This window comes from Perca fluviatilis, chromosome 3, assembly GCF_010015445.1.
Source record: "Perca fluviatilis chromosome 3, GENO_Pfluv_1.0, whole genome shotgun sequence".
Lineage (NCBI taxonomy): Eukaryota > Metazoa > Chordata > Actinopteri > Perciformes > Percidae > Perca > Perca fluviatilis.
The window spans coordinates 19236028-19260731 of record NC_053114.1 but is presented as its reverse complement, the minus strand read 5'-3'; the positions used below and the strand labels follow the sequence as shown (position 1 = coordinate 19260731).

Here is a 24704-nt window from a genome sequence, read left to right as displayed (position 1 = left end):
CATAGGCCTACACTATAAAACAATTGAAGCCCCAAAATCATAATGTTTTGACTCAGTGGGCTTAACCATTTGTACAGCATGCAACACTAACTATCTTTACATTAAAACCAAGTCTAAAGCCATGGTAATGGCAGTGTGAGCCTGTGCTTGAGCTAAATGTTAACATTAGCAAGCTTACAGCACATGTTCACCATGATAATGCTAACATGCTGATGTTTAGCAGGTATAACGTGTACTATGCAAATTAACAGCTGATGGTAATGTCATTAGTTTTGCAGGAATTAGGTGATAAACTAAAGTAAAGGACAAAAGGAAATTCTTACCAGATGATAGTGCTGGATGTGTAGTCAGGAGATCAACGTTTTTACAATTCAGCCTCCGAGGACCATGAATGCATGCACCAAATTTCACGGCAACCCACCAAATTGTTGTAGAGATATTTCAATAAAGAACTACAAAGTCAACCTCATGATGTCACTTCAGAAAAAGGCAAAGAATAACTATAGTCATTAAGATTAATCATCTAAGGAACATTAATGTCTAAACAAAATGTCATGGCATTTCCAATAGCCTAATTCTTTAGATTTTTCATTCTGAACAAGAAACCCCAGGAAGAGGAACAGAGGAGTCATTCTTCTTCCTGGATGGACAGATGTGCAACAGTGCCATATGTACAGACAAATATCGCTGTCCTTTGAAAACCATATGTAGACTTTTCATGAGCCAAAAAGGAAAACTAGCTTTGTGACAAAACAATTTACAGATTATCCAATGTTAATTTTTATATATAGTTTAAGAAGTATGGTAATTTTCTCAACCGATAAAAGTACATTTAATCCTTCAATTAACCTAAAAAAAAAGAAATTTGAAAATATCCACATTTGCATTTGCATGATTTTTTACTAGACCGTGATACAGAATGTACTAGAAAAAGATAAACATACAGATTGAAAAGATAAGAAGCAGCATACACCTGTAGCTTGTTTATTGACTATATATATATATATATGTACAGTATGTTGAAGTGGTGTGGTGTATAAAGTTGGATCTTGCAGTGATAGCCTTATTGTTCAGACATAAAAAGGAAGGGTTTTATCACCCGGCTCATGACAGACTATATTTTCCCATTTTATTTTTTATTATTGAAGCAATTAGGATATCAACATATCAAATCACATTTCTCTTTTTTTTAACAAAATAAACAGTACTCCACCCCCTCCCCCCACAAACAAAAAGTAGAAAACTAACGACTTATAGGATGCCACGTGAAACAAAAGAAAAAGCTTTCACAATTTCATTTTCTCAAAATAATCAATAAATGGTTGCCATATTGCCTGAAATTTGTGTTCGATCCCTCTTTTCCAGCTGTAACAGGTTCATCAACAGACTATATTTTGATCCATAGTGGTTCCTCATCAGACCTGTTCAGGTCAGAAGTTGTATTTAGCAGTGGTGGCAGAAGTGTTCAGATCAGATTAAAGTAAAAACATTAATACCACACTGTAAAAATACTGTATACTATATATAGAATATAGCAAATATATAGAAAATAGTAAGAAATGCTGTCACAATTGCCCAATGCTTATTTTGTCCAACTAACAGTCCTAACCTCAAAGATAGTTTTATTCTATTATTAAAATATTTAAAAGGAAACACAGCACATCCTCATATTGTTGGATACTTTGATTTATAACAAAGCATTGTATTTTAGGAGCTCTCTAAATGTTTTGTGTGCAAAAATCTTAACTTGTAACTAAAGCTGTTTGATAGATAGTAGTAGTAGCATAAGTTATCTTATGCTAGTAGTAGCATAAGATAGTAGTAGCGTAAAAAAAGTACAATATTCCTTCTGAAATGTAGTAGAAGATAAAGTAACATGAAAATAAAACAAAGGCCACCCATTTGATCGACCAATCAATCGGGAAATTAAATCATCTGCATATCATCGATAGTGAAAATAGAAATAAGATTCAGCCTTCTATTACTGTAAGCTTCAATACTGTCTATTTGACCCTTTTGGTTATTTTCTAATTTTTTTAACACGTTGAAATAATTTGGAAATTACTATTATTATTGAGAGCAACAAGCAGTGACGGTCTGCATCTTTAGGAAGCATCCCATGTGTTGAATTGCTGACGTGGTGTATGATACTAAATGAATGATACTGGATACTGAAACAGGCCTCCCATCTTAACGCCTGTGCCCCGGGTCTGACCTTGGGCCTTCTCAAGGGATCAGTGCCATGTGTCCCCTCAGCTGTGGAGAATTAAAAGAGAGACAGAGAGCGGATGAGAGGAAAAAGAGAGGGACTCTACTTGGCATGTGTCTTATGTTCAAAGGGTTGATGCCCTTAAAGTAGGCACTTGATTGACATGTGTGTGTGCTACATGGGATGTGTATGTATATTCCTGGAGTTGGGGTTGAACGGATGGTGTTGGGTGGGTGTGATGGCTAATCTTGATCCCTTTGACTGGCCAGAGATGGGGGCATGGTGCCTTTATGTCTCTGGGATCAGCTGCGCTAAGTCTGAGCTTAAAGGGAGATCCGGTATAAGAGTGAAACTACAAAGGCAGTATGCCTGAAATAGTGCAGGAAAGGGCTCTAGCATGAGCACACACATGTTGCACTTGTTGCTCATCCGATCCGTCCTAAATTGCATACATAGGATCAGACATGCAAAAGGATATCCAAGCTTGAAAATTAGTTCTGGTTTCAAATGTGCTGGACACCTTTGGCTCACAGCACCCTCTGCTGCCAGATAATTAGTACAGCCCATTAATTATTGAAAATGCTGGACTTGATTTGATATTCTGCTATTAAAGTCTTAAAGCGCCCATATTATGCTCATTTTCAGGTTCATAACTGTATTTTAAGGTTGTACCAGAATAGGTTTACATGGTTTAATTTTCAAAAAACACCATATTTTTGTTGTACTGCACAGCTCTTTCTCACTGCTGCAGATCCTCTTTTCACCTGGTTTCTGTTTTAGCTACAGAGTGAGACCTCTTTTCATCTTCTTCTTCACTACTATCTTTGACAGCACTCGCACATGCTCAGTAGTTCAGATGTAGATCATGTCAGCTAGCTAACTCTAGAGACAGTAAAAGACAGGCTGTTTCTCCAACTTTGGTCAGTTACAAGGCAGATTAGCTGGGAGACTTCTAAATGAGGGCACACATGTAAGTAGTTCTTTTGTAGATTATGGTGAACTTGTGTGTGTTGTAGCAGTGCTTTGCTATTGAGAACGACGTAGCATGCTAGCGTTAGCATTAGCGTTAGCATGCTAATGCTAACGGTTAGCATGCTAACGAGCTAAGGTGTGGTATGTGGTTGCCGCTCATTTCGGACTGTGACGTCACAGTCCGAGCCGATTTTGAACAGCTCACTAGGAGACTGAAGGCAGGACACATTCAGAAACTGTATCTCACTCAAAACAGCATGGATGGATTTTTTTCAAAGTTTGTATGTGTGTGGAAGCACCAGAGACACAAAAGAACACCCCAAATCCCAGAAAAAGTGTTTTTTTCATAATATGGGCACTTTAAATGGGCACTTCACCGATTTAACATATGAAGATCAATTTTCTTGTTGAGCACAGTAATGAATTATGTTTTCTGTAGCTCCGAAAGGGAGATCAATATATACATTTTTTATTAGCACCATTTATCATTTAGACATACAGATCAAATTCCACAATATATGCCAGGTAATATCAGATGGTGCACAGAACAGAGAAACAAAAATTGAACAAGAACAAAAAGCCTCTCCCACCCCCCGCCCTCTGCGGTCTCGAGGAAAGGCTATCCATACTTTTTAAAAACAAAGTTATTTTGGCTTTGGGTTGGAGACATTTTAATGGGAAGCATGGGTTACAAACTGGAGTTGCGGAGTTTGAAAGTTGCAAGCTTTTACTAGGAAATGAAGATAAACTTTTTTTTTTTTATGAGCTGCGTAATGGAAATTGTAGGATCGAACGCTTCTGCAGCTTGACTCAGACAAGGGATTTAAAGTGAGGATATCACGGCCTCTGCTGCTGATTTTGTTAGTCTGTCTCTAAATACAGATTACACAGAGTTCCCACAGTGTAAGAAAGTGCAGTACTTAATTGCTGTAGTACTCCTTTAAGTCTGTAAATCTTTAAACTTGCCTGTGATTAAGGCTATAAAACCAATTAGCTTGATGATAGAGAATAAGGCTGGTGATATTTTTTAATTGTCAAACAATCAAAGACACACGATGCACTGAGTGAAATGTTCCTTCATTACAGTGAACATAGGCATTGTACTTTATTGTGAGTTAATTCCACATACACTGCTTATGTAAATACTCACTATAGAGCACCAAATGTTTATTCATCCACAGCCAAATAGTCACCCAAATTGCCATATTTACTCCTGTTTGAGTTGAGCTATTAACTATACCAGTTTATAGTATGAATACACGGCATGAGTCCCACATACAGGTTGGAAAGTATTGAGAGATGGATTAACGCATTACTGGTAAGATTAAGAAAAATATAGAATAACACCAGAATTATCCTTTAAACTTCCAAACACATAACATTCCAAGCGTGCAGTACCAAAAAGAGACACGAGTCGTATCTGAGAAAGAGAAGAGCCTTTTATTCAGCACGGTTTTTATTCCAATGTTTTCAAAGGAAAGAGCAAGGAGAAGATTGCTTGAGAATTAGTTGAAGGCGACAGGGGAAGCAATGAGGATAACATGTACACGATTTTTTTTTTTCATTTTTAAATTTTTTTGCAGCAACAAAAGTTCAGAATGGGAAAGCACACTCAGTAAAAGCAGGTTACTGGTTGTATTTTCCAAAGGTGAGCGTTTACTGCTACAGTATTATTGATCGAGGAAAAGCACCGCGACCATACAGCTTCAACCATTTTTCTTGTCTCATAGTAGTGTAGAGTTCTTACATCAGAAATAATCAATTTGAAGAAAAAAAAAAAGCAAAGCAAACAATACAACTCACTTATTCTTCACTTTTGGCCCTGAACGCATATATTTTTACAAATCTTATTCTGAACAAGCCAACCTCAACTTCCATCAAATTCTTGTAAAATACTGCTGCTTTTAAAGTACTTCATACATGATTGTTGCATTTTTTTAAATTTTTTTTTGCATGAGGCAAGATTTGAGATCCAAATTGTTTGGCATGTACACAATTAAGCTGCTGTATAACCAAATGACCACAATTTGGCCAAATCCTAGCGTTATTTTTGGAGAGCAGTGTAACCCAAGATTAAAGGAAAAAGAGAAAAGGTTAGGGGAAGTGGTGAGTCATCTAAGATTTGTCTAAAATGGCAAAGGCAGAAGAATGTACAAAATAAATGCACATAGCCTGCATTCATTTGTTTCAAGCACATTGTAAACCAACTATTTCAAGGAGTAGCTAGTAGTTGACTTACATTGAATCTCTAAAATGGAGCCTCACAACCACACAAAGCTCATCATAGTGAGAAAAAGAAACACCAGAACAGAAGCAATGACAAATAAAGACGAAGTAAAGCACAATGTTTCTTTACAGATCAGGAAGAGAAACGCTGCATGTGGGAGACAGACGGGCAGAAGTCCTATTTAGCCAGCTCCTGAGCGTGGCTTTTGTTCTGCTTCGTCCATTCTGGTGAACAAGGGGGCTTTACCTGCAAACCCCATAACACCAGCAGACTCCAGCAGAACTAATGAGGTAGATCATTGGTCAAACTGACCACAAGAAGAACAAAAAAACCTCCTAAAAGATGTCCATTGGGTGTAAAACTTGTAATTTCATAAAAGTACGGCTCTTTTTTTTCATGTCACGTCTTGAAGATTTTTTAAAAAAGGAAAGAGGGAAAATAAGGAATTACCTTGCTCTGAGTCTGTCACCTTTTTTCTCAGTATTGCCGTGGGACTCTCATTGTCTTTATTGCTACCAGAAGACTAGATAGCGAAACACTCAATGGAAATCTCTATGATTTCACACACACGTTTGATTAATCAGATATGAAATATGACACCTGATCAAGTTCGATGAAAGAAATGTGGGAGAATGTTTGATGTGACGTAAGGAAGGCACCTTTTCCAATAATAAATGCATTAATTACCTAATGAAATGGCCACCTGTATCAGCTGTCGATTGCAGTTGAACATGATTTGATTTTTTAAGCTATTTTGTGGCGACTTTGAAAAGCAAAATGAGGATATTCTGAAACTTTAAACTTCAGTGCAAACAAGGTTTTGCAAATTTTTCTTTCATATATCACAAATAAAGGAACTATAAAATCATAGAAATCTTGGAGGTGGGGGGGGGGGGACTACCTCAATCTCATGCATTTTAATATCACATCATACTGGGGGAGGGGTGGGGGTCCTCTGGAATTTGTTTGAGAATCCTTGAAAAAAGAGGGGGAAAAAGAGCATGTTGTTTCTTATCAAAATAAATCTTTTTTTTTTTTTTTTTTTCTCTCCTGTGATTAGCCAACTGCTTGAGTCCATTTACACTGTCCTCATTTTCCACCACAAACATCGGGGCTGTGCAAAAAAGTTCATGTATCTGGTCCAATCAGAGAAGTCGGTGACTGTTACCCCTGGGATGTCATTGGCAACCTGCCCACCTGCCCTCAGGCTCACAGAGCGGGAATCAAGCCCAAAACTAAACAGACACAGAAAGCAGAAGCATTGATATAGAAACTATGAACTAATATTTAACAGCAACATTAGGATCTTACTATCTTTGACCTACACAGGCACCTTGTATAAAGGTTTCATAAATTATAACTTTTTACAACCTGGTACGCCCAGAATTCTTCTCATTGATGGCTTTTAACTGATCTATAAAGCATTTTATTTTATTAACCATGTATATTATATACATTTATATATATATATATATATATGTATGTATGTATGTATGTATGTATGTATGTATATACACACACACACTTATTTTTATGTTGTTTTTGTCTTTGTTTTTCTATATTACTCACTAAGTGAGGTGACTGTGTTCAGTTGTTATAATGTACTGAAAATTCAATAAAAACTAAAGTAATTAAAAAATAGAATTTTCTCTTTCTGTAGTTATAAAGTGTACAAGTGGCCTGGACCTGTCATACTACTGATGTAGGCTACTGTACAGATAGTCTGCCTGTCTCCAAAGGGGGACAATATATTGTTTGACACAAGACCCATAATACATTTTGATCTGAATTAATTTAAAGTTTACAAATGTAACAGAAATCAACTAAATAAATAACTCGCAAAATCAATATTCTGTTCACAATATGCATCATCATCATCATCATCATCACGGCTGGCCAATTTACTGTGAGGTTCAACAACTTTATTTTAGATTGTATGTATGTGTGTGTGTGTGTGTGTGTGTGTGTGTGTGTGTGTGTGTGTGTGTGTGTGTGTGTGTGTATTTATATATATATATAAAAATGTATATAATGTACATGGTTAACAAAATAAAATGCTTTATAGATCAGTTATAAGCCATCAATGAGAAGAATTTTGGGCTTACCAGGTTGTAAAAATAAACCATTAATAAAGCAAATACTTTTAGGCATATAAGCAAGACACCAAAGGTGTTCTTATTAGAAAGTGGTACCATAACTTCTATTATGTGGCAGTAAAGTTGCTGAAATAAACAACTTTCAGGCATTCAAGTCAGACAACTGAGAAACTAAAGTGTACCTGTGATTACTTGCTGAGTTGACTATAAGGAGACGAGTTGTTGGAAGAATCCACTTGTTGCGGCGTGCCGTTTTCCTGAAAAGCAAAACAGCATCTCTCATTTAGAGCGTGATAATAACTATATTCACTGTGTTTGCACTGAGATAATTGATAGTTTTAGAGGACCAACACTAAACACACACAAACAACTCAAGGCACTATGAGTAGAAGATGATTGGAGTGGCATGGGCTGTTATGATGTAATATCCTAACACAATTATTGTTTTAAGATATACAGTGCCTTGCGAAAGTATTCGGCCCCCTTGAACTTTTCGACCTTTTGCCACATTTCAGGCTTCAAACATAAAGATATAAAACTGTAATTTTTTGTGAAGAATCAACAACAAGTGGGACACAATCATGAAGTGGAACGAAATTTATTGGATATTTCAAACCTTTTTAACAAATCAAAAAACTGAAAAATTGGGTGTGCAAAATTATTCAGCCCCCTTCAGTTAATACTTTGTAGCGCCACCTTTTGCTGCGATTACAGCTGTAAGTCGCTTGGGGTATGTCTCTATCAGTTTTGCACATTGAGAGACTGACATTTTTGCCCATTCCTCCTTGCAAAACAGCTCAAGCTCAGTGAGGTTGGATGGAGAGCGTTTGTGAACAGCAGTTTTCAGTTCTTTCCACAGATTCTCGATTGGATTCAGGTCTGGACTTTGACTTGGCCATTCTAACACCTGGATATGTTTATTTGTGAACCATTCCATTGTAGATTTTGCTTTATGTTTTGGATCATTGTCTTGTTGGAAGACAAATCTCCGTCCCAGTCTCAGGTCTTTTGCAGACTCCATCAGGTTTTCTTCCAGAATGGTCCTGTATTTGGCTCCATCCATCTTCCCATCAATTTTAACCATCTTCCCTGTCCCTGCTGAAGAAAAGCAGGCCCAAACCATGATGCTGCCACCACCATGTTTGACAGTGGGGATGGTGTGTTCAGGGTGATGAGCTGTGTTGCTTTTACGCCAAACATAACGTTTTGCATTGTTGCCAAAAAGTTCGATTTTGGTTTCATCTGACCAGAGCACCTTCTTCCACATGTTTGGTGTGTCTCCCAGGTGGCTTTTGGCAAACTTTAAACGACACTTTTATGGATATCTTTAAGAAATGGCTTTCTTCTTGCCACTCTTCCATAAAGGCCAGATTTGTGCAGTATACGACTGATTGTTGTCCTATGGACAGAGTCTCCCGCCTCAGCTGTAGATCTCCGCGTTCATCCAGAGTGATCATGGGCCTCTTGGCTGCATCTCTGATCAGTCTTCTCCTTGTATGAGCTGAAAGTTTAGAGGGATGGGCCGGTTCTCGTAGATTTGCAGTGGTCTGACACTCCTTCCATTTCAATATTATCGCTTGCACAGTGCTCCTTGGGATGTTTAAAACTTGGGAAATCTTTTTGTATCCAAATCCAGCTTTAAACTTCTCCACAACAGTATCTCGGACCTGCCTGGTGTGTTCCTTGTTCTTCATGATGCTCTCTGCGCTTTAAACGGACCTCTGAGACTATCACAGAGCAGGTGCATTTATACGGAGACTTGATTACACACAGCTGGATTCTATTTATCATCATTAGTCATTTAGGTCAACATTGGATTATTCAGAGATCCTCACTGAACTTCTGGAGAGAGTTTGCTGCACTGAAAGTAAAGGGGCTGAATAATTTTGCACGCCCAATTTTTCAGTTTTTTATTTCTTAAAAAAGTTTGAAATATCCAATAAATTTCGTTCCACTTCATTATTGTGTCCCACTTGTTGTTGATTCGTCACAAAAAATTACAGTTTTATATCTTTATGTTTGAAGCCTGAAATGTGGCAAAAGGTCGAAAAGTTCAAGGGGGCCGAATACTTTCGCAAGGCACTGTACATCACAGTTAAATGGACACCAGGTATAGAGCTGAATGTCTTAAATGAAGAGCTGAATGGGACAAAGATATAATAAACTTACAGCTGCTGCCTGCATGGGAGGATACTGAGGCATGTAAGCTCCCTGGACACCAGGGTTGGCTGAAATATACTGTAAGATAAGAAAGAATTAAATAAAAACTATTGAATGGTATTGCATTTTGTCAGACCTGAAAGGTTTGCTATACATGCATCTTGTGCTACTTGACTCAACAAATAAAACATGAAAGAAAGGAGAAAACATGACAAAGAAATAAAACCTAAATCATTTTTACAGCCTGCACAGAAAACAAATTCCTAGAGAGGTTTCAGAGGAGATATAAGAGCACATTCTAGGCCACAATTACATGGCACTGAGTAAAAGTGTGTTTTAGGTTGACTCTTGAAAAATAGAAAATGTAAGGAAAGGCAGAGAGCAGCTATTTCGAAAAACCTGTTGCCATACATGTAGCATTTAGCATTAGTCCAGAGAGTCTTTATTTACTTTCTACTATTTCTACTGTGCCATGCACATAACACGGCCCAGCCTATAGGACTTAAAAAACTGTTGCAGTGGGGAAACATTTGTCAGACATAAACGTAACTTCTTACGTATGATATAACATTGCAAACTTAAAACTTTGTCTTCTGTCCTCTACAAATAAAACCTGCCACAATTGTGACACTTTTTTGTTGAATCATTGATTTAGAAGAACCCATCAGACATTTTATGAAAACGGTGTCCCTTAAAAAATCATATAATGAGCAATACTTCATCTTTGGGCTCACATAGCAGTAAACAAAGTATTTTCTCTTCATGGATAGGCTTTACACTAGTTTGTCATCAGACAATGTGTTTGTAATTCCACAGACTATCTATCTTTGTATATCAGGAACAATTTGTGCTGTGTGATAAACATTACATTGTAATCAGTTTTGAAAAATAAAATAAATAAAAAGTATTTCACCTCACTAATCCAGGGGTGCAAAATGCCCCAATAAAGATCTTTCTAGTGAGCCTCTGTTCAGGCATATTCATAAGTCTATGTATAATCACTGTCATACTACACTGAAACAAACATTTTTTCCTAATATTTGTGAGCATTTCTTTTATTTAGTTATACTACACAGGCTTAATTTGATCAATGCTGCGTGTGATGTAGGATATCCCAGAATTCCACTCACCGCTCCATTGTTTCCCAGTGACAGCTGGCCCATCTGCTGAGTAATCATGGCTGAAGGGTGCATTGACATGGAGGGATCCACAGAGGGAGACATCACAGCACCCTGTAATACAAGGCAGCTGAGTTTTTACCACATACAACATTTCTACAGACTAAAACAAACTAATGGCAGTGTGTGTTGAGTACAAATATAGCACGAGTTACTGTTTAAACCCTATGTATGTAGGACAGACCAGAAAGATTAGCTGGGGAAATATATATATTTTGTGGCTTTCAGAAAAAGGTTTGACAAAATATAAAATTGCAGCAATAAAAATGTTGCGCTCCTTTGTTACATTACAGGACGAAAAAATATGTAAAAGGTGTGATGTTGCTGCCAGCGCTAGTCTGTTTTCAGATGGGGTATATTCCTTTAAACATGACGCCTTAAGGGAATAGACCGTGGGGGAGGGGGCAGATCAGTAGAGACACTTGTTCCACTGGAAACCATCTGTTGGAAGAGTCACAAGACTGTCTCTGCTCCAGGCATTTCCTGCTGGATCCAGAGAAAGGGGGGGTGGTGGCTGAATGTCTTTTTAGTTGTTCCATACTGTATCTCTTTCATAAAACACTCTAACACACATATACACACTTACAATATGTAAATACACAGTGGCTATTTCCCAGAAATTGTCTCAGCTCTGTTCTTCTCCTACATTTGGGGAAGTTTTAGAGGTTGTAGGTTTGATTGTGTCAGCAGAACGGGCTGATTAAAGTAACACTGTGAGCTCAGAGCCGTAGTGGCGCCACACGCCCATTTCCTGTACACAGAAAAGGAGGTGGTCTACGAGTGTATGGGGAAGCAAATGTCGTTGTTCCCTTACCGGGTGTTGCATGATATATGGTTGATGTGCCACCCAAGAATGACTCTGTACCTAACGGAGGATCAGACAGGAAAACAGGAAGGGAGAGGCAGAACGAGAGCGTTATTCATGTGTCTTGAATGAAACTTTCATGTTACAAACTAACTTTACCATTGCAATAACAATTGTTTTTAAAACAGACATACAAGGGTGTTAGTCTAAATGATACATTTGGACTGCAACACCATATACTCTATCCATCAGTCCATCCATGCGTTTTAAAGCCACTATTTCTGCTCTGAAATTTTAATCAACCATGACAGTCCCAAAAATATCCAAAGCATTCAGATTTTTAGGGCCAATCTGTTTCCCCCTCTGTTGGCTAATGGGCTATTTAACTACCCGATGACCTTAGCAATTAAGATGGCATCCAAACTCCATGAATCTTACAGTTCGGCCTCCTGTTCTGAAGGGTATGTCTGTCTGATTAGGAGTTAAATAAAGTTCTTCTTGGAGTTCTCAATTATATCCCCACTTTAGGCTCTGCCTCCCCCTCCTGAGGTGCTCAGTGGTTCTCCAAAAGTTCTTTGAAGCTAGCAGAAGGATATCGTGGTAGCCTTTTTTTCTGAGAATGCCCGATTTTTTACATTTTTTGTATATGTTGCTGTAGAGGGTGCAACCTTTTTGGCCTAAGTCCCTCACTTGTGCAAACCAATACTTGAAATGCTCCCCTGTTTAGCTACACAGCTTCCATCACTGCTGGTGTCCACCACTTGCCCACCTTGGAACCACAGGTCTTTGTAGCCACTTCCACAACCCTCAAGGCAAAAGGTAGGTATCAGGACAGATGCAATGCCAATTGGGCAAAGGGCAGAAATTGTATGAGGGGGAGGAGCTGGAGCATAAAATTGAGAGATACCAACTGGATGTAGTTGGACTCACTTCTCATCCAGCATTGCCTCTGGAACCAAACTCCTCCATAATAATGATTGAGATGTGGTAAAACTCTCACTTTCTCCCAGTGGATGAGAGGGTTGCTTGGACGTGACTGCTGGGTGAGGGCTGACTGTTGTCTGGGTGCTTACGCCTAAAATTATGAGTGAGTTGGGTCCTTGAGGAAGCTTCACCTACTCCATCATTTTACTTGGAGACTCCAGTGTTCACACTAGCACTGACTAGGACACCTGGAGGCGAGTACCTAGGAGGAAGTGCCTCCCCCATCTGATTGAAAATGTGAGCCTTTGTTAAATGTCAATGCTAGTTGTGGATTAGTACGAAAAGTTCATACAGCAAGTGTTCATAGTACCAGAGCCCTAAAGGTGCCAGGTCGATGATCGAATTTGCATACATTTCATCTAATGTTAGGCTGTTTTGTCTTGGACAAACTACACAAAGAGAATGTCTGAACTTATTACTTAGAACTTATTACCAACTTTCCACATGATGGGAACGTCTACCAGACAGGCGTGGAGAACCCAAACAGGTTGTGGGTTCATCTGAAGAACATCTGGTAGAGGTTTATATTCAAAAGTAAGACCAATCAGATTCATCCCCTATGTGCAAATTTATTTCAAGCGGCCGAAAGTGTTTCTAATGCACAGAAAGTATTGAATCAAAATGTATGAGCGAAATATTACAAAACAGTGACCAAGAACCAAATTCATAGAAGGCATGACTCAGAGAGGATGTACCTGCTGAAAAGAGGAGGGTTTATTTGACTACTTCACTCCTGTGAATCGCTAAGCTTCCTGTCATATGACATGATTTTTGGCCCAGGGCAGATTTAACACCTATTTTTACTACATCTATAGCACACACAACACACACACACACACACACACACACACACACACACACACAAGCAAAAATACACCCTAACCCACGTATACTGTACGTATAAACCATTATCTCAAATGTTGTCTCGCATTGTCAGACCTACCAGGAGAAAGGTCTGGCTAGTCCAGACAACATTCCAGGATGGGAGAAAAGCGGGCTCTGGTTTAATGGCATTTATTTAAACTAATCACAATTGTCTTGGGCGGCGCCAAGCACCAAACGCAGTGATGGTGCCTCTGTAAAATAGCCTCGGGAAAGAACTTGTTTTGGTGGAACACGTGTACGTCCAAAGGTTGTTTTAGTCATGCAACGGAAAACTCAAATTCAACAGATAGTCTAGCTAGCTGTCTGGATTTACCCTGCAGAGATCTGAGGAGCATTAACCATAGTCCCTAAAATCGACCAGAGTTTAGAATGCCAACACAAAGAAAGCGGAAGGTGACAGACATCCGGCCGAAAATTAGGGACATCCGGCGGAATTTCCGGCAGCATCTGAACAACCCCGGAAATGAAACGCAACATAGGGGAAGAGAGAGAGAGAGAGAGAGAGAGAGAGAGAGAGAGAGAGAGAGAGAGAGAGAGAGAGAGAGATGATTTAAATTCAGTTCTGGTCGTTGGACTTGTTTATAGTCAGGAACCTCTGCAGTACCTGGTAAGCAGAGACTGGAGACATGTAGGGAGACATCGCAGGCTGCATCGTCATTATCCTGTTGTTCATTGGATACGGAGAAGGATAGTACCTAGGGAAAAGACAGTATTTCAAAATAAAGCTCAAGAATTATGACTCTAGTTAAAAAGTTAAATGCTGTCATGACTTGTAGTGTAACTTACCCATTCTGTATAGCCGCTGAGGAGGGGTCATAGGTAAGAGTCATTGCACCCTGAGGTGAGGAAATAGGCAATCAAAAATAATGATGTTATAATGGGTCTAAATGAAAATAATAATATAGAAAATATGACTTTTTCATTTTCTTTTGTACTGTACAATCATTGAAAAGAGTTAATTTTCCATTAAATGGCTCAACAAAACATACTCAGATAATCAAAAATTTGAATGGTGTTTAATTTTAACTTAAAAGTCTTAAAAAGTGGAACTGGACTATTCATATTTACACTGATTTTCTTCAGTACTGCTTTGTTAATGTTTTGCGAGTAATTAATGAATTCTGTTGTAGACAATGAAGGTCAGAAGATTTGATTGTTAATGGGCTTTTGCTTTTTAGAACTGGGCATGACAGTATGCATGACACAATAATAAAAACTTAATTCATTCATTCTCATCACACAGAGCGGGCAAAAGGTTACAACACATGTAAGATGATATAGGCGGATACATACTAGTCTCAGATCCCCTGTATGTCCATTGGGAACAAATCCGCTGTGAGCATGTTTCTTCCTTTGACTGTCTGCAAACTTACACAGCAAGGGCTGAGAGGGAGCTGGGGGCAAAGCATAAAAAAAAAAAACTGACATATTACGACTCAGCAATCAATCATCAGCGCCTCCACAGTTTTCATCAGAGGGAGAGTGAACAGGAAGGTGACATTCTCTCCTACCCAGAGTTCCAGAAGCTATCTTGATAAACTTCCCATTGAAGTGGGAGATGACTGCATTACACTGCTCTGTCGTGTCCATCCTGACAGGGGAGAAGATAAAACAATGATTCATCATCAAACCACACAGAGACGATCTACAGTTGAACACAAAGTGAGATTGCAAGGCGTGATGCAAACTGGGATAACTATTGACCCCGTTCATACAAAAGTTGAGCACAATTGTCCTTCCTCATTTTTAATGCTAGTTCCCATTCAGGTCTGATCGACAAACCAAAGTACACTCGGATTCTTACACAAATACGCTTAGCTGTGTGTATATAAATGGGAACAGGAGCTTATGATCTCAACTTGTCCTCAATTGGCTTCCCTTCAAAACAATAGCAGGTTTGTCAACCGCATTAAAATTATTTTGAGGATCGCAAAAGTCAAGAGACAACGAATGTCAACACAAACTAATACTAATTATATTACGTTTGCTATTACAAACTCACTGACAGCACTGTAAATACAGAAGCACATCCTGTACACGCAACAGGACATACCAGTTTGACTGTGAAGCTCAAAGATGCAAGAGTGAACGTGGCCTCGAAACCTTCAGTCATTTATTGTGTTATATTATGTCAAAAGAAATACCGCATAAGCAAAAAAGTTGTCGCAAATGTTCACAACATTTTATCTTTAACAAAAATCAACTACTTTTTTGTTTACCAATTATTGTCCTCGAACAGTAGCACCACTGCAGCACTAGGTAAAATTCATTGAATGCTAATTTTTAGTTTGTTCATTATTTATCATCACAGGTTTGTGATGAAAGCTGAACGTGTATTCTACAACTCAATTAAAGATAATTCAACAGGGAAACACACGAGTGCTCCTTTTTGTCAATCTTCTGTGACCGACCTGGCGAAGCCCACGCCTCGGCTGTTACCGCTGTAGTCTCGGAGGATCCGGGTGGAGACAACCTGGCCGAAGGGCTGCAGCATGTTCTCCAACTCTTTCTCATCCACAGAAAGAGGCAAGTTGGAAATGTACAGATTAGTGGGGTCCTGCTCCTGTTGCTGTTCACAGAAAAGAAGATGGAAAATAAGTAGTACATAGTACAGAGAGAGCCACATGCTTAAATGCAAGTATAATTCCAGGCACATTTGCATTGAACCACAGATAACTGCGCTATTTCTTCACTGACAAATACTAGACTAACAAAATATATTTTTCTCTGCTATGAACATTGTCTGTGTGGATCAGGGTTAAGACCAAAGGATGGTTAAGGGTCAAAAGAAGATACAGTATTTGGTTCAATGAACAATAGGCACACACGCGCACACGCACACGCACACACACACACACACACACACACACACACACACACACACACACACACACACACACACACTTCATCTGTACTGTGCAGCATCTATGCGTCTCTACAGTCTTCCCTAGAAACAGCAGGAGAGCAGCGTAGCCTAGCTACCACAACACACAAACTGTGTTCGGCCGTGTTTGTTCCAAACAAAGCAGCTACATGCAGGTCTCCAGAGAGCAAGCCTTCATCAATGAACTCTCACCCATGAATTCAAGCAAAGCAACACAGGCTGGGCTGGGAAAGGGGAGAAAGAAATTAAACGATCCAGAAAATTCCCGCTGCTCCACTACCAGACAAATCACAGATGTGATGCAGAAACACATTTGTCATCTAAAAATATTTGTGAAAAATGAAAAACTGCTTTGAATTAGTCACAGAGGATCAAGAATGGCTTGAAGCAGCAGTACTGTTGCTATAGTGCTTCGCTGCAATATGCATCAGTAAGCATGAATGATAATTGTTAACACTCAGTGACATAGTAATAATACTGGTAAAAAAAAAAAAATCTGTACAATCTATTTAGTAAAACCTAACCAGGGTGGTGTGTTAGTGTGTGGGCTGGTGGTTGTGTGTAACGCGTCAAAGTGACTGACAGGTTCTTTGGCAGAGAGGAACGTGACATCTGGTTTCTACAGTGAAAGTAAATGGGGTCACGGGAAGAACAGCTTGTCAGTTGAGGTCATGTGACCAGTCTAATGTCATTCTCCAACACACAACGGCCACATGCACGCATTACAGAAGCACAGCCCCACAGAGATGTTCACAAGCAAGACAAATATGCACACACACGCACCAAACTCACCTTGGCCATCTGGGCCTGTATGCCGCTGGTTTTCAAAGCATGTACTGCCTTTAGAGCAGCCGCAGGGCTGTCAAAGTCCACAAAGCCGTAACCTGTAGTTTGGTAGAATAGTATTTATATGAACACTCACTAAATAATAAGAGCAACCATCTATTGTACATTTTGTACTATTACTGGGGAATGGGTCATTCATTTTTTATTCTTACTGTTTAGTACTGTAAACGTATCAAGATATCTTTTACATTATCAATCATGACACACAATTTTGTTTTGTTTTAATTTACACTACAAAACAATTCAAAAAAAATCTGATTTCTCTCAGAATTATTTCTTAAATATTTTAAAGAAATAGTTTAACATTTTTTAACATTCTGTCTTCTCAAGAGTAAGATGAGAAGATTGGTATCACTCTCATGTCTGTGTGGTATACAGTATATGAAGCTGAAGCCAGCAGCCAGCTAGCTGAGCTTAGCATAAAGACTGGCAACAGGGGAAACAACTACCTCTGTCCAAAGATTAAAAAAAAAAAAAATCTGCCTAGCCAATGTGATCTCATGGAGAGGTGTATAAATTGCACGCCACTTTTAAGTACATTTTACATGTAATGTCAACACATTTTAAGCTTTTCGCTTGCCATTTAATGCCAAGTTCTCATTCCCAACTTGTCAGTTTTAAACATGTGGTTAATGTGGGTTAAAATAAGTAAGTTTGTTACATACATTAAGTTACGTACAGTACGTAAGTTAAGTAGTCTTGTACCTTGTACTAGTAGTCAACATTGACTTTTGGTTTCACACGGGACACAAAACAGCTTTCTACTCCCTATGCGGACTTTGTTGCTCTTTATACTACTTCACAATATAGGTCAGTAGAGACTAAATGGCGTGAAATGACATGTGAAAACCAAAAACCAGCGCCTATGTTTATCTGGATTTATGACAAAACATACTTTACCTACCATACCTTTCCATCATTTTCCAAAGCATACCATGGTGTTTCTGATTTTTGTATGTGTTTCCCATCACCCAGTCACTCATTAGTTTCCATACATTTCCATAAAGTGTGAAAATCTGTTTGTAGAGCCTCTAAATCTGCTTGATTTAGGTAATCCATCATAATCTGCTTTGCTATGTTTTCAATGCATTGTATTGCAGTGCAGACTTTGCAAATCAAGCTGTACTTTCGGCTGTGATGTCATGCATACACATAACATGTTTGAGACACATTCACTGCTCGTGTTCACATAGGGATTGATTACCCAACCCAAGCAAAGTATCAAATTGCTGCAAATTGATTTTCATACACTATGGAAATGAATGAAAACCAGGAGCTGCCTGGAAGGTATGGAAATTCATTCAAAACATCTAAAATAACATAGTATGTTTCCATATCTTACAATTGTGCAGTCACATGGGTATATAGTATAAAATGTAATGCAATGCACGAAAACCCTGTTGTGACACTTTATGAACCTCAGCTGAAAACAACAGTCACAACTAAACAATAAGTCTCCGTACTTAAACATGCAGTGGAGATATGTTCCAGCACTGGAAGAGGACTTAAGTTATATAGTTAAATATACTCATATACAGTATCTGATAAACAATGTCTGGTAAGTAAATAACCGTACTGACCTTTACATTTGTTGGTTGTCTTGTCCAGGATTGCTTTTGCTGACTGAATTTTGCCATACCTGTGCACACATCAACATGTAGATTACTTTCAAATAACTCTTTGTAAAAAATGTACAACAAGTTAGAATAGTAGTAGTATTTTATCAAAATGTCTCGTAATCGCCTTGGACTCCTCATTATGTATTGGTAATGTCAAATTTTGGTGTATGCATTTCCAGAGAACTTTGTATAGAGAGTACTTTTACTCAACATTTCGAGTGAGATTAAATAAATAAAATACAACACAAGCAGAACACTTTATTAAAATAATAAAAACTGGTCACAATGTCAGAGGCACATACTGTCCATCACTACTCTCTCCTACATGTTTTCAAACACAAAGAATCTAGGCTTTGCTTTATCTCTGACTTCATACTCAAGTTGAACTGTGGCAAAAGCTGTGAGCTGCTATCTGAGTGCACACAACATACAGACTGAATGCCTAGCTTACATCACCATTCAGACCTTGTTGCTATGAAAAGCACTTTCATTTCTGCTTTGTGCTGGCAAACACCATTGGGAACATGAACAAAACACAAGCAAACAGGACACAAACAGCTGCTGCTGCTGCTGCTGCTGCTGCTGGTTACATGGGCAAATGCCTCTCTCCATATGCTTGTGATTCAGAGGGAAAGAGGGGAGACAAAACTCCACTAATTATGGCATTCACCACACTAACCACTCGGACTGAAGCCTATAGTATGAAGTATCGAACATGTTCCCTGGTTTACATGACTGTTTCTTTCTTTTTTTAGAAAATAATTTTTGCAGTCCGCTTCACATACCACAGTCGAGCTAAGACATTTCCATGTGTGTCTGGTTATGGAGGAATGGTGGTGGTTGGAGCATTTTATGTGACAGAGTGCATTATGGTTAAACCAGTGTGTGTCTTAGAATGCCAACATTGATGATTTGGCACTAAAACTGCACAATGTATTTTGTTTGACACATTTCAAATTGTATTTATTTATCTATAGTCATTTATATGCAAAAGATTTCCTTTTATCAGTAAATTTTCCTGAACATCTCTTGTTATGAAATAGGAAACCTATCCGAAACTACTTTAAAACATTTGTGATTTACTAAAACCCCGTTGAAACTCAGAATAATTAAATTTTTCATTTTGAATGATTACACATTTTGTTGTCTTGCCAAGAGTTATATGAAAAGATTGATACCACTCTCATATCTGTATGGTAAATATGAAGCCTCCGCATGCAGCTGGTTAACTTAGCTTAGCACAAAGACTGGAAACAGGGAGAAACAACTAGCATGGCTTTGTTTAAAGATAATAAAATATGCCTGACGTTACCAGCCCTTAAAAACTCACTAATTACCATTACAAAAACTGTGTAAAATGTGTAAAAATGACATGTTGTGGTTTCACACAGGCTAACTGTTTCCCCCTTTTCCCAATCTTTTTGCTAAGCTACGCTAACCCTCTCTTAACTGTGGCTTCATATTTACTGTACAGACATGAGAGTGGTATCTGTCCCCTCATTTAACTCTTACAGTATATGTGCCTGAGGTCAGGGTCAGGGAGAGACCTTCATCAAATCAGATTGGAACCACCAGGGTGGTGATAGTGCAGTGGATATGACACATGCCTTTTAGTGTGGGAGCTCTAGGTTCAATTCCCACTGTGATACATCAACCAATGTGTCCCTGAGCAAGACACTTAACCCATAGCTGCTCCAGAGGTGTGCGGCCTCGGACATATATAGCAATTGTAAGTCGCTTTGGATAAAAGCGTCAGCTAAATGACATGTAATGGAATGACCTTGGTAGCCTATGTCATATCTTAAGCCCTCTTTTGTCAGGCAACAAGCATATCAGGGACAAAACACACATTAGCATACTTGTTATGCTCATACTGTACACGAGTGTGTACTCACTGGTGACAGAGTTTGACCAGGTCCAGGTCTGTAGTGGCAGGAGGCAGGCCGCGGATGTACAGGTTGGTTTTGCTGAGCTGCTCCAGGCCTGTGCTGCTGCTGTTGCTGCTGCTGCTGGGACTGGACGGAGTCATGGGGTAGGACTGCACACAGGAAACCCACTGTTAGAAAGTGTATGGGATCTAGATAATCTAATTTAAACCCAGGTCAACAGTGATCACAAGAACATCATCATCTGAGCGAAACGAAAATGCAGAAACATGCAGAGGGCACGATTGGACTTTATTATTTCATGAACATGCTGCATTAAAGGTCACCCTTGTACTATTCTTAAGACGATAAGAACTGCTCATTAATAATCCACATAGCAGCTAAAACAGATTAGGTTCTTCTGCATTGTGACACGCCTGGGACAACATCAGGGTCCAGTGTGGTGGAAGTACATTTAAGTACTGTACTTAAGAGCAATTCTATGGTACTTGTACTTTACTTGAGTATTTGTATTTTCTGTAAGTACCTAAAATTAGCTACACATTGAAAAACATTAAGTAATTATATCTAATAATATAATACTCTGAGTAGAGCATTCCTGCATTATGAATGCTTTTACTTTTAAACGTTAAAGTTGTTGTGGATAATACTTACTTAAGGTACATTTTTAATGCAGGACTTTTAATTGTAATGGAGTATTTTTTAGACTATAGGCTAGTATTTCTACTTTTACTTGATCTGATATGATCTGAATACCATCACTGTCAGGGTCTGAGTGGCATGGTAGGTTTGACATTTTTCTCCCGGCTGTTGAAAAAATAGGATTCTGTCCACCAGTAGGCTATACCACAGAGAGAATACATTAAAACATACGTATTCTTGTATGTGTGCCTTTATGGATCACAATGTGATTAAATCTGTGTTCAGTTTTCTTCATACTTGTGAGCCAAACCAGGCAGCGCTGTCCTGCAAAGCATTTCCTTCCCCTTACTCATTCATTAAAATAGCTCCCAGCCACCCCAAACCCTCTCCAGATCAGATCAAAGACAAAGCATGGCAGAATCACACCATCTGTCCATAACCAAAGGACAATCCACTCCAAGAGCCAAAGCCATGAATACAACTACAGCCATGCCAACAAGAATCACTGAGATATTCTCCCGCAGTCATAATGACAGAAAAATGTTCATGGCAGCTTCTTTTATAGATAAAGAACCGATCGCTGTGGCAGGACCGTCTGTTAGGCCTGTTGTGTCATCAAGTAAGAGGCCTTACATTTCTGTTGGTGTACAATTCATGCTTACTTTGTTTGAGACCATCAAGGGTTCACATCAGGCCTCTGAGACTGTACGCCTACTCCATTAGAGGGCAGCTAACAGTGGTACATTTCACAGAGGCATCATCGCACCTTATAGCAGACTAAACCTGTGTTACGCCTACACTGAAAACTCATTCACTGCTTCCCTGCAGGGATTCATATGTGGCTGCTTTCAGATTCCTGTCCTCCAAGTCATATACAGTGCCTTCTGATGAATAAATATTACAGTTTAATCTGAGAGATGGATATTTGGGATCGAATTGGCTGCAGCCTCAATCCACTTCATCTGACCGAAGGCTCACATTTCCATCATCAGAGGTTAGAATGGCAGCTGCCTCTCACCTCTGCGCCTGCTTTCTATTTCCATCTAAATCGAAAGGTGTGATGGGAAAGCAAGGGGGCACGGCCTTCAATTACCTTTTTGTTCACCTGAGAGAGGGATGCAGGCAGCACAGTTCACTCCAGCACACTGACATACATTACAGTGAATTACACTCTCCCTCTCTCACTGGATTCACCCAGAATGCATTAATCTATAAAATGGACTACAATAACCGTCATGCATATTGACCAGAGGGGGCGGGTGACTGGGCAAACAAGGTTATATAGACATAATAATTAAAGTCTCGGTTTTAGAGTTATAGATCGGGTCAGCAGCAGCTGGCTTTATATCTCCATGTAGCCTATCAGAGGATCAGCATCCCGTTTGACAAGTCGACTGAAAGCAGGGGAACCATTTTATTTTATTTTTTTAAGAATTTAATGAATTTATTGTTGAAAGGATGATATATTTAAATATGTCCCGTATGAAAGCCAGGAAGGGCTTTCCAATGTCATTTGTGGCTGCTATCATTCAGCCTGCTTATTCAAATGCTGCCTCAAGTGTGGAAGTAGGCAGAAGAAAAAGCCTATAACAAATAATAATAAAATAAAAACGAACGTGTGTATGTGTTTGGCCTACCTGTTTACGATTGGCTGTCTTCAGCGGGTTGCCTGTGTTTGCGAAGATCATCCTGGAGATTTATTTTATTTCCCAAAAAAGAAAAATGAAAATCGCAACGAGGAGCCACTAGAGACGGAATCCAAGCGGTGTAGGGGGCCTATGAAATAGCCAGTCGGTTTAAAACATACTGAACGGGTTGTTTAACAGTACAAAAAAAAAGCCTCGGTCCTGCATATGTAGCGTATACTGACTCATACAGTCAGATGCACACCAGGCGATGGACCAACCCTTCGGTCCGGTTCATTGATCTACGACGTCCTGCTGCAGACCGCTCGGCAGTCCCACCTACTACAGACCAAACCATCTCCGCCTCTGCAGGGTGTTTGACATCAAATAAACTGCGTGGTCGCCTCAAACAAACTCGCACCGGCGGTTTATGTTTCTGTGATAAAGGCACGTTGGAACGTCTGGTGTTCCGCGGCTCAGTTTATAGTCGGATACAAAGTGATTTTGGGTTTGATTTGTAAGCGCACAATCGGTTGGGCTGAACACTCGTCACCTTTCAAGTTGTTGTCGTCCGCACATACCAAGCATTCTTCACCCCCACCTCCTCCCCACACACACACACACACACACACACACACACACACACACACACACACACACACACACACACACACACACACACACACACACACACACACACGCACACACTCTCTTCCTCTTCCTACCCTTCCCCCCATCCAACTCAGTAACATGTCAGAGAATCAGGATGCAATGAAATATAAGCAGGGACTGGCCTGGACTGGAGGTCACACATTCCCTACAAAAACCCAACTATGGGAGAGAGCAGATTAATATACAAAACAAATATTACCATGCATTAAAAAAAACTTAAATCCTATCTTTAATATACTGTATTCTGAAATTAAGCCTGTGTTCTAGCCTATATGCTCCATATAGGCCTAGTGCTGTTTGTGACATAAAGGGTTAGGTGGAAGCACAATATTCACTTCTTTGTGAACTTATAAATCAAGAGAAGCATTCATATTTTCCCTTTTGAGTGCATTCACAAGATCGATTTGCTTATGTGCTTGTAAAAATTAACTAAAAAAACTAAGCATTTTGCCATATGGCACACAAATAACACACCACTGAAAAAAGAGGAACTATATAGCTTCATACCGTCTGCTCAAATGTGTCTAATCCTTTTTTTAGAATTGGTTTTACGATGCAGCGGTACTGCTGTGGCCATTTTTCTACATGATGTCTTGCATTTGACCTGTAAGACCTTAAGGTTCATCAGACACGGGCTTAAAGAAAGCTTTTACTTGCACCCAGATGGAGGAACAGCCCCCCTCATTACAGCAGGCCCACCCCCTCAATAGAATCAACCGGAAGTCATTTCGAAACAGCTATATTCTTTACAAATTTGTGTTTTAAGGTCTTTTGCTTGGTAATTCTTCTTTTGTGTGTGTGTGTAGGGGGGGGGGGGGTGTTCTTAATCATGGATCTTGGTGCCTGTGCCATGTTTTGACCCTTCTTAGAATGTATCAAACTGTGCATAGCTTAATTGTTACGTTAATTAAAAGCTTTTCCTAAATAAAATATAGTCTAAAGGATTATTTTTATTTTTTTATTTAGGAAATATCTGATAAAAGATAAAGAAACAAGGCTAAGAATCTGACCAAT

At 39.1% G+C, this 24704-nt stretch overlaps 1 protein-coding gene across 2 annotated transcripts; it reads right to left on the bottom strand.

Moving 5' to 3' along the window:
• Window positions 1–4602: 4602 nt before the first annotated feature.
• rbms1a (RNA binding motif, single stranded interacting protein 1a) lies at window positions 4603–23487 on the bottom strand. Of its 2 annotated transcripts, XM_039795467.1 has the most exons (14): window positions 23031–23480; window positions 20761–20903; window positions 18827–18885; window positions 17193–17284; window positions 15928–16085; window positions 15028–15107; window positions 14810–14910; window positions 14303–14352; window positions 14121–14211; window positions 11657–11707; window positions 10795–10896; window positions 9674–9742; window positions 7687–7761; window positions 4603–6643 (listed from the first exon to the last, which is right to left on the bottom strand). In XM_039795467.1, exons 1-13 carry the CDS (start codon window positions 23079–23081, stop codon window positions 7693–7695), a joined length of 1116 nt encoding a protein of 371 aa, XP_039651401.1. In that variant the 5' UTR covers window positions 23082–23480; the 3' UTR covers window positions 4603–6643; window positions 7687–7692. The 2 variants fall into 2 exon arrangements, with proteins under 2 accessions (XP_039651401.1, XP_039651402.1); XM_039795468.1 differs by lacking the exon at window positions 11657–11707 and having other exon boundaries at window positions 23031–23487.
• Window positions 23488–24704: the final 1217 nt, after the last annotated feature.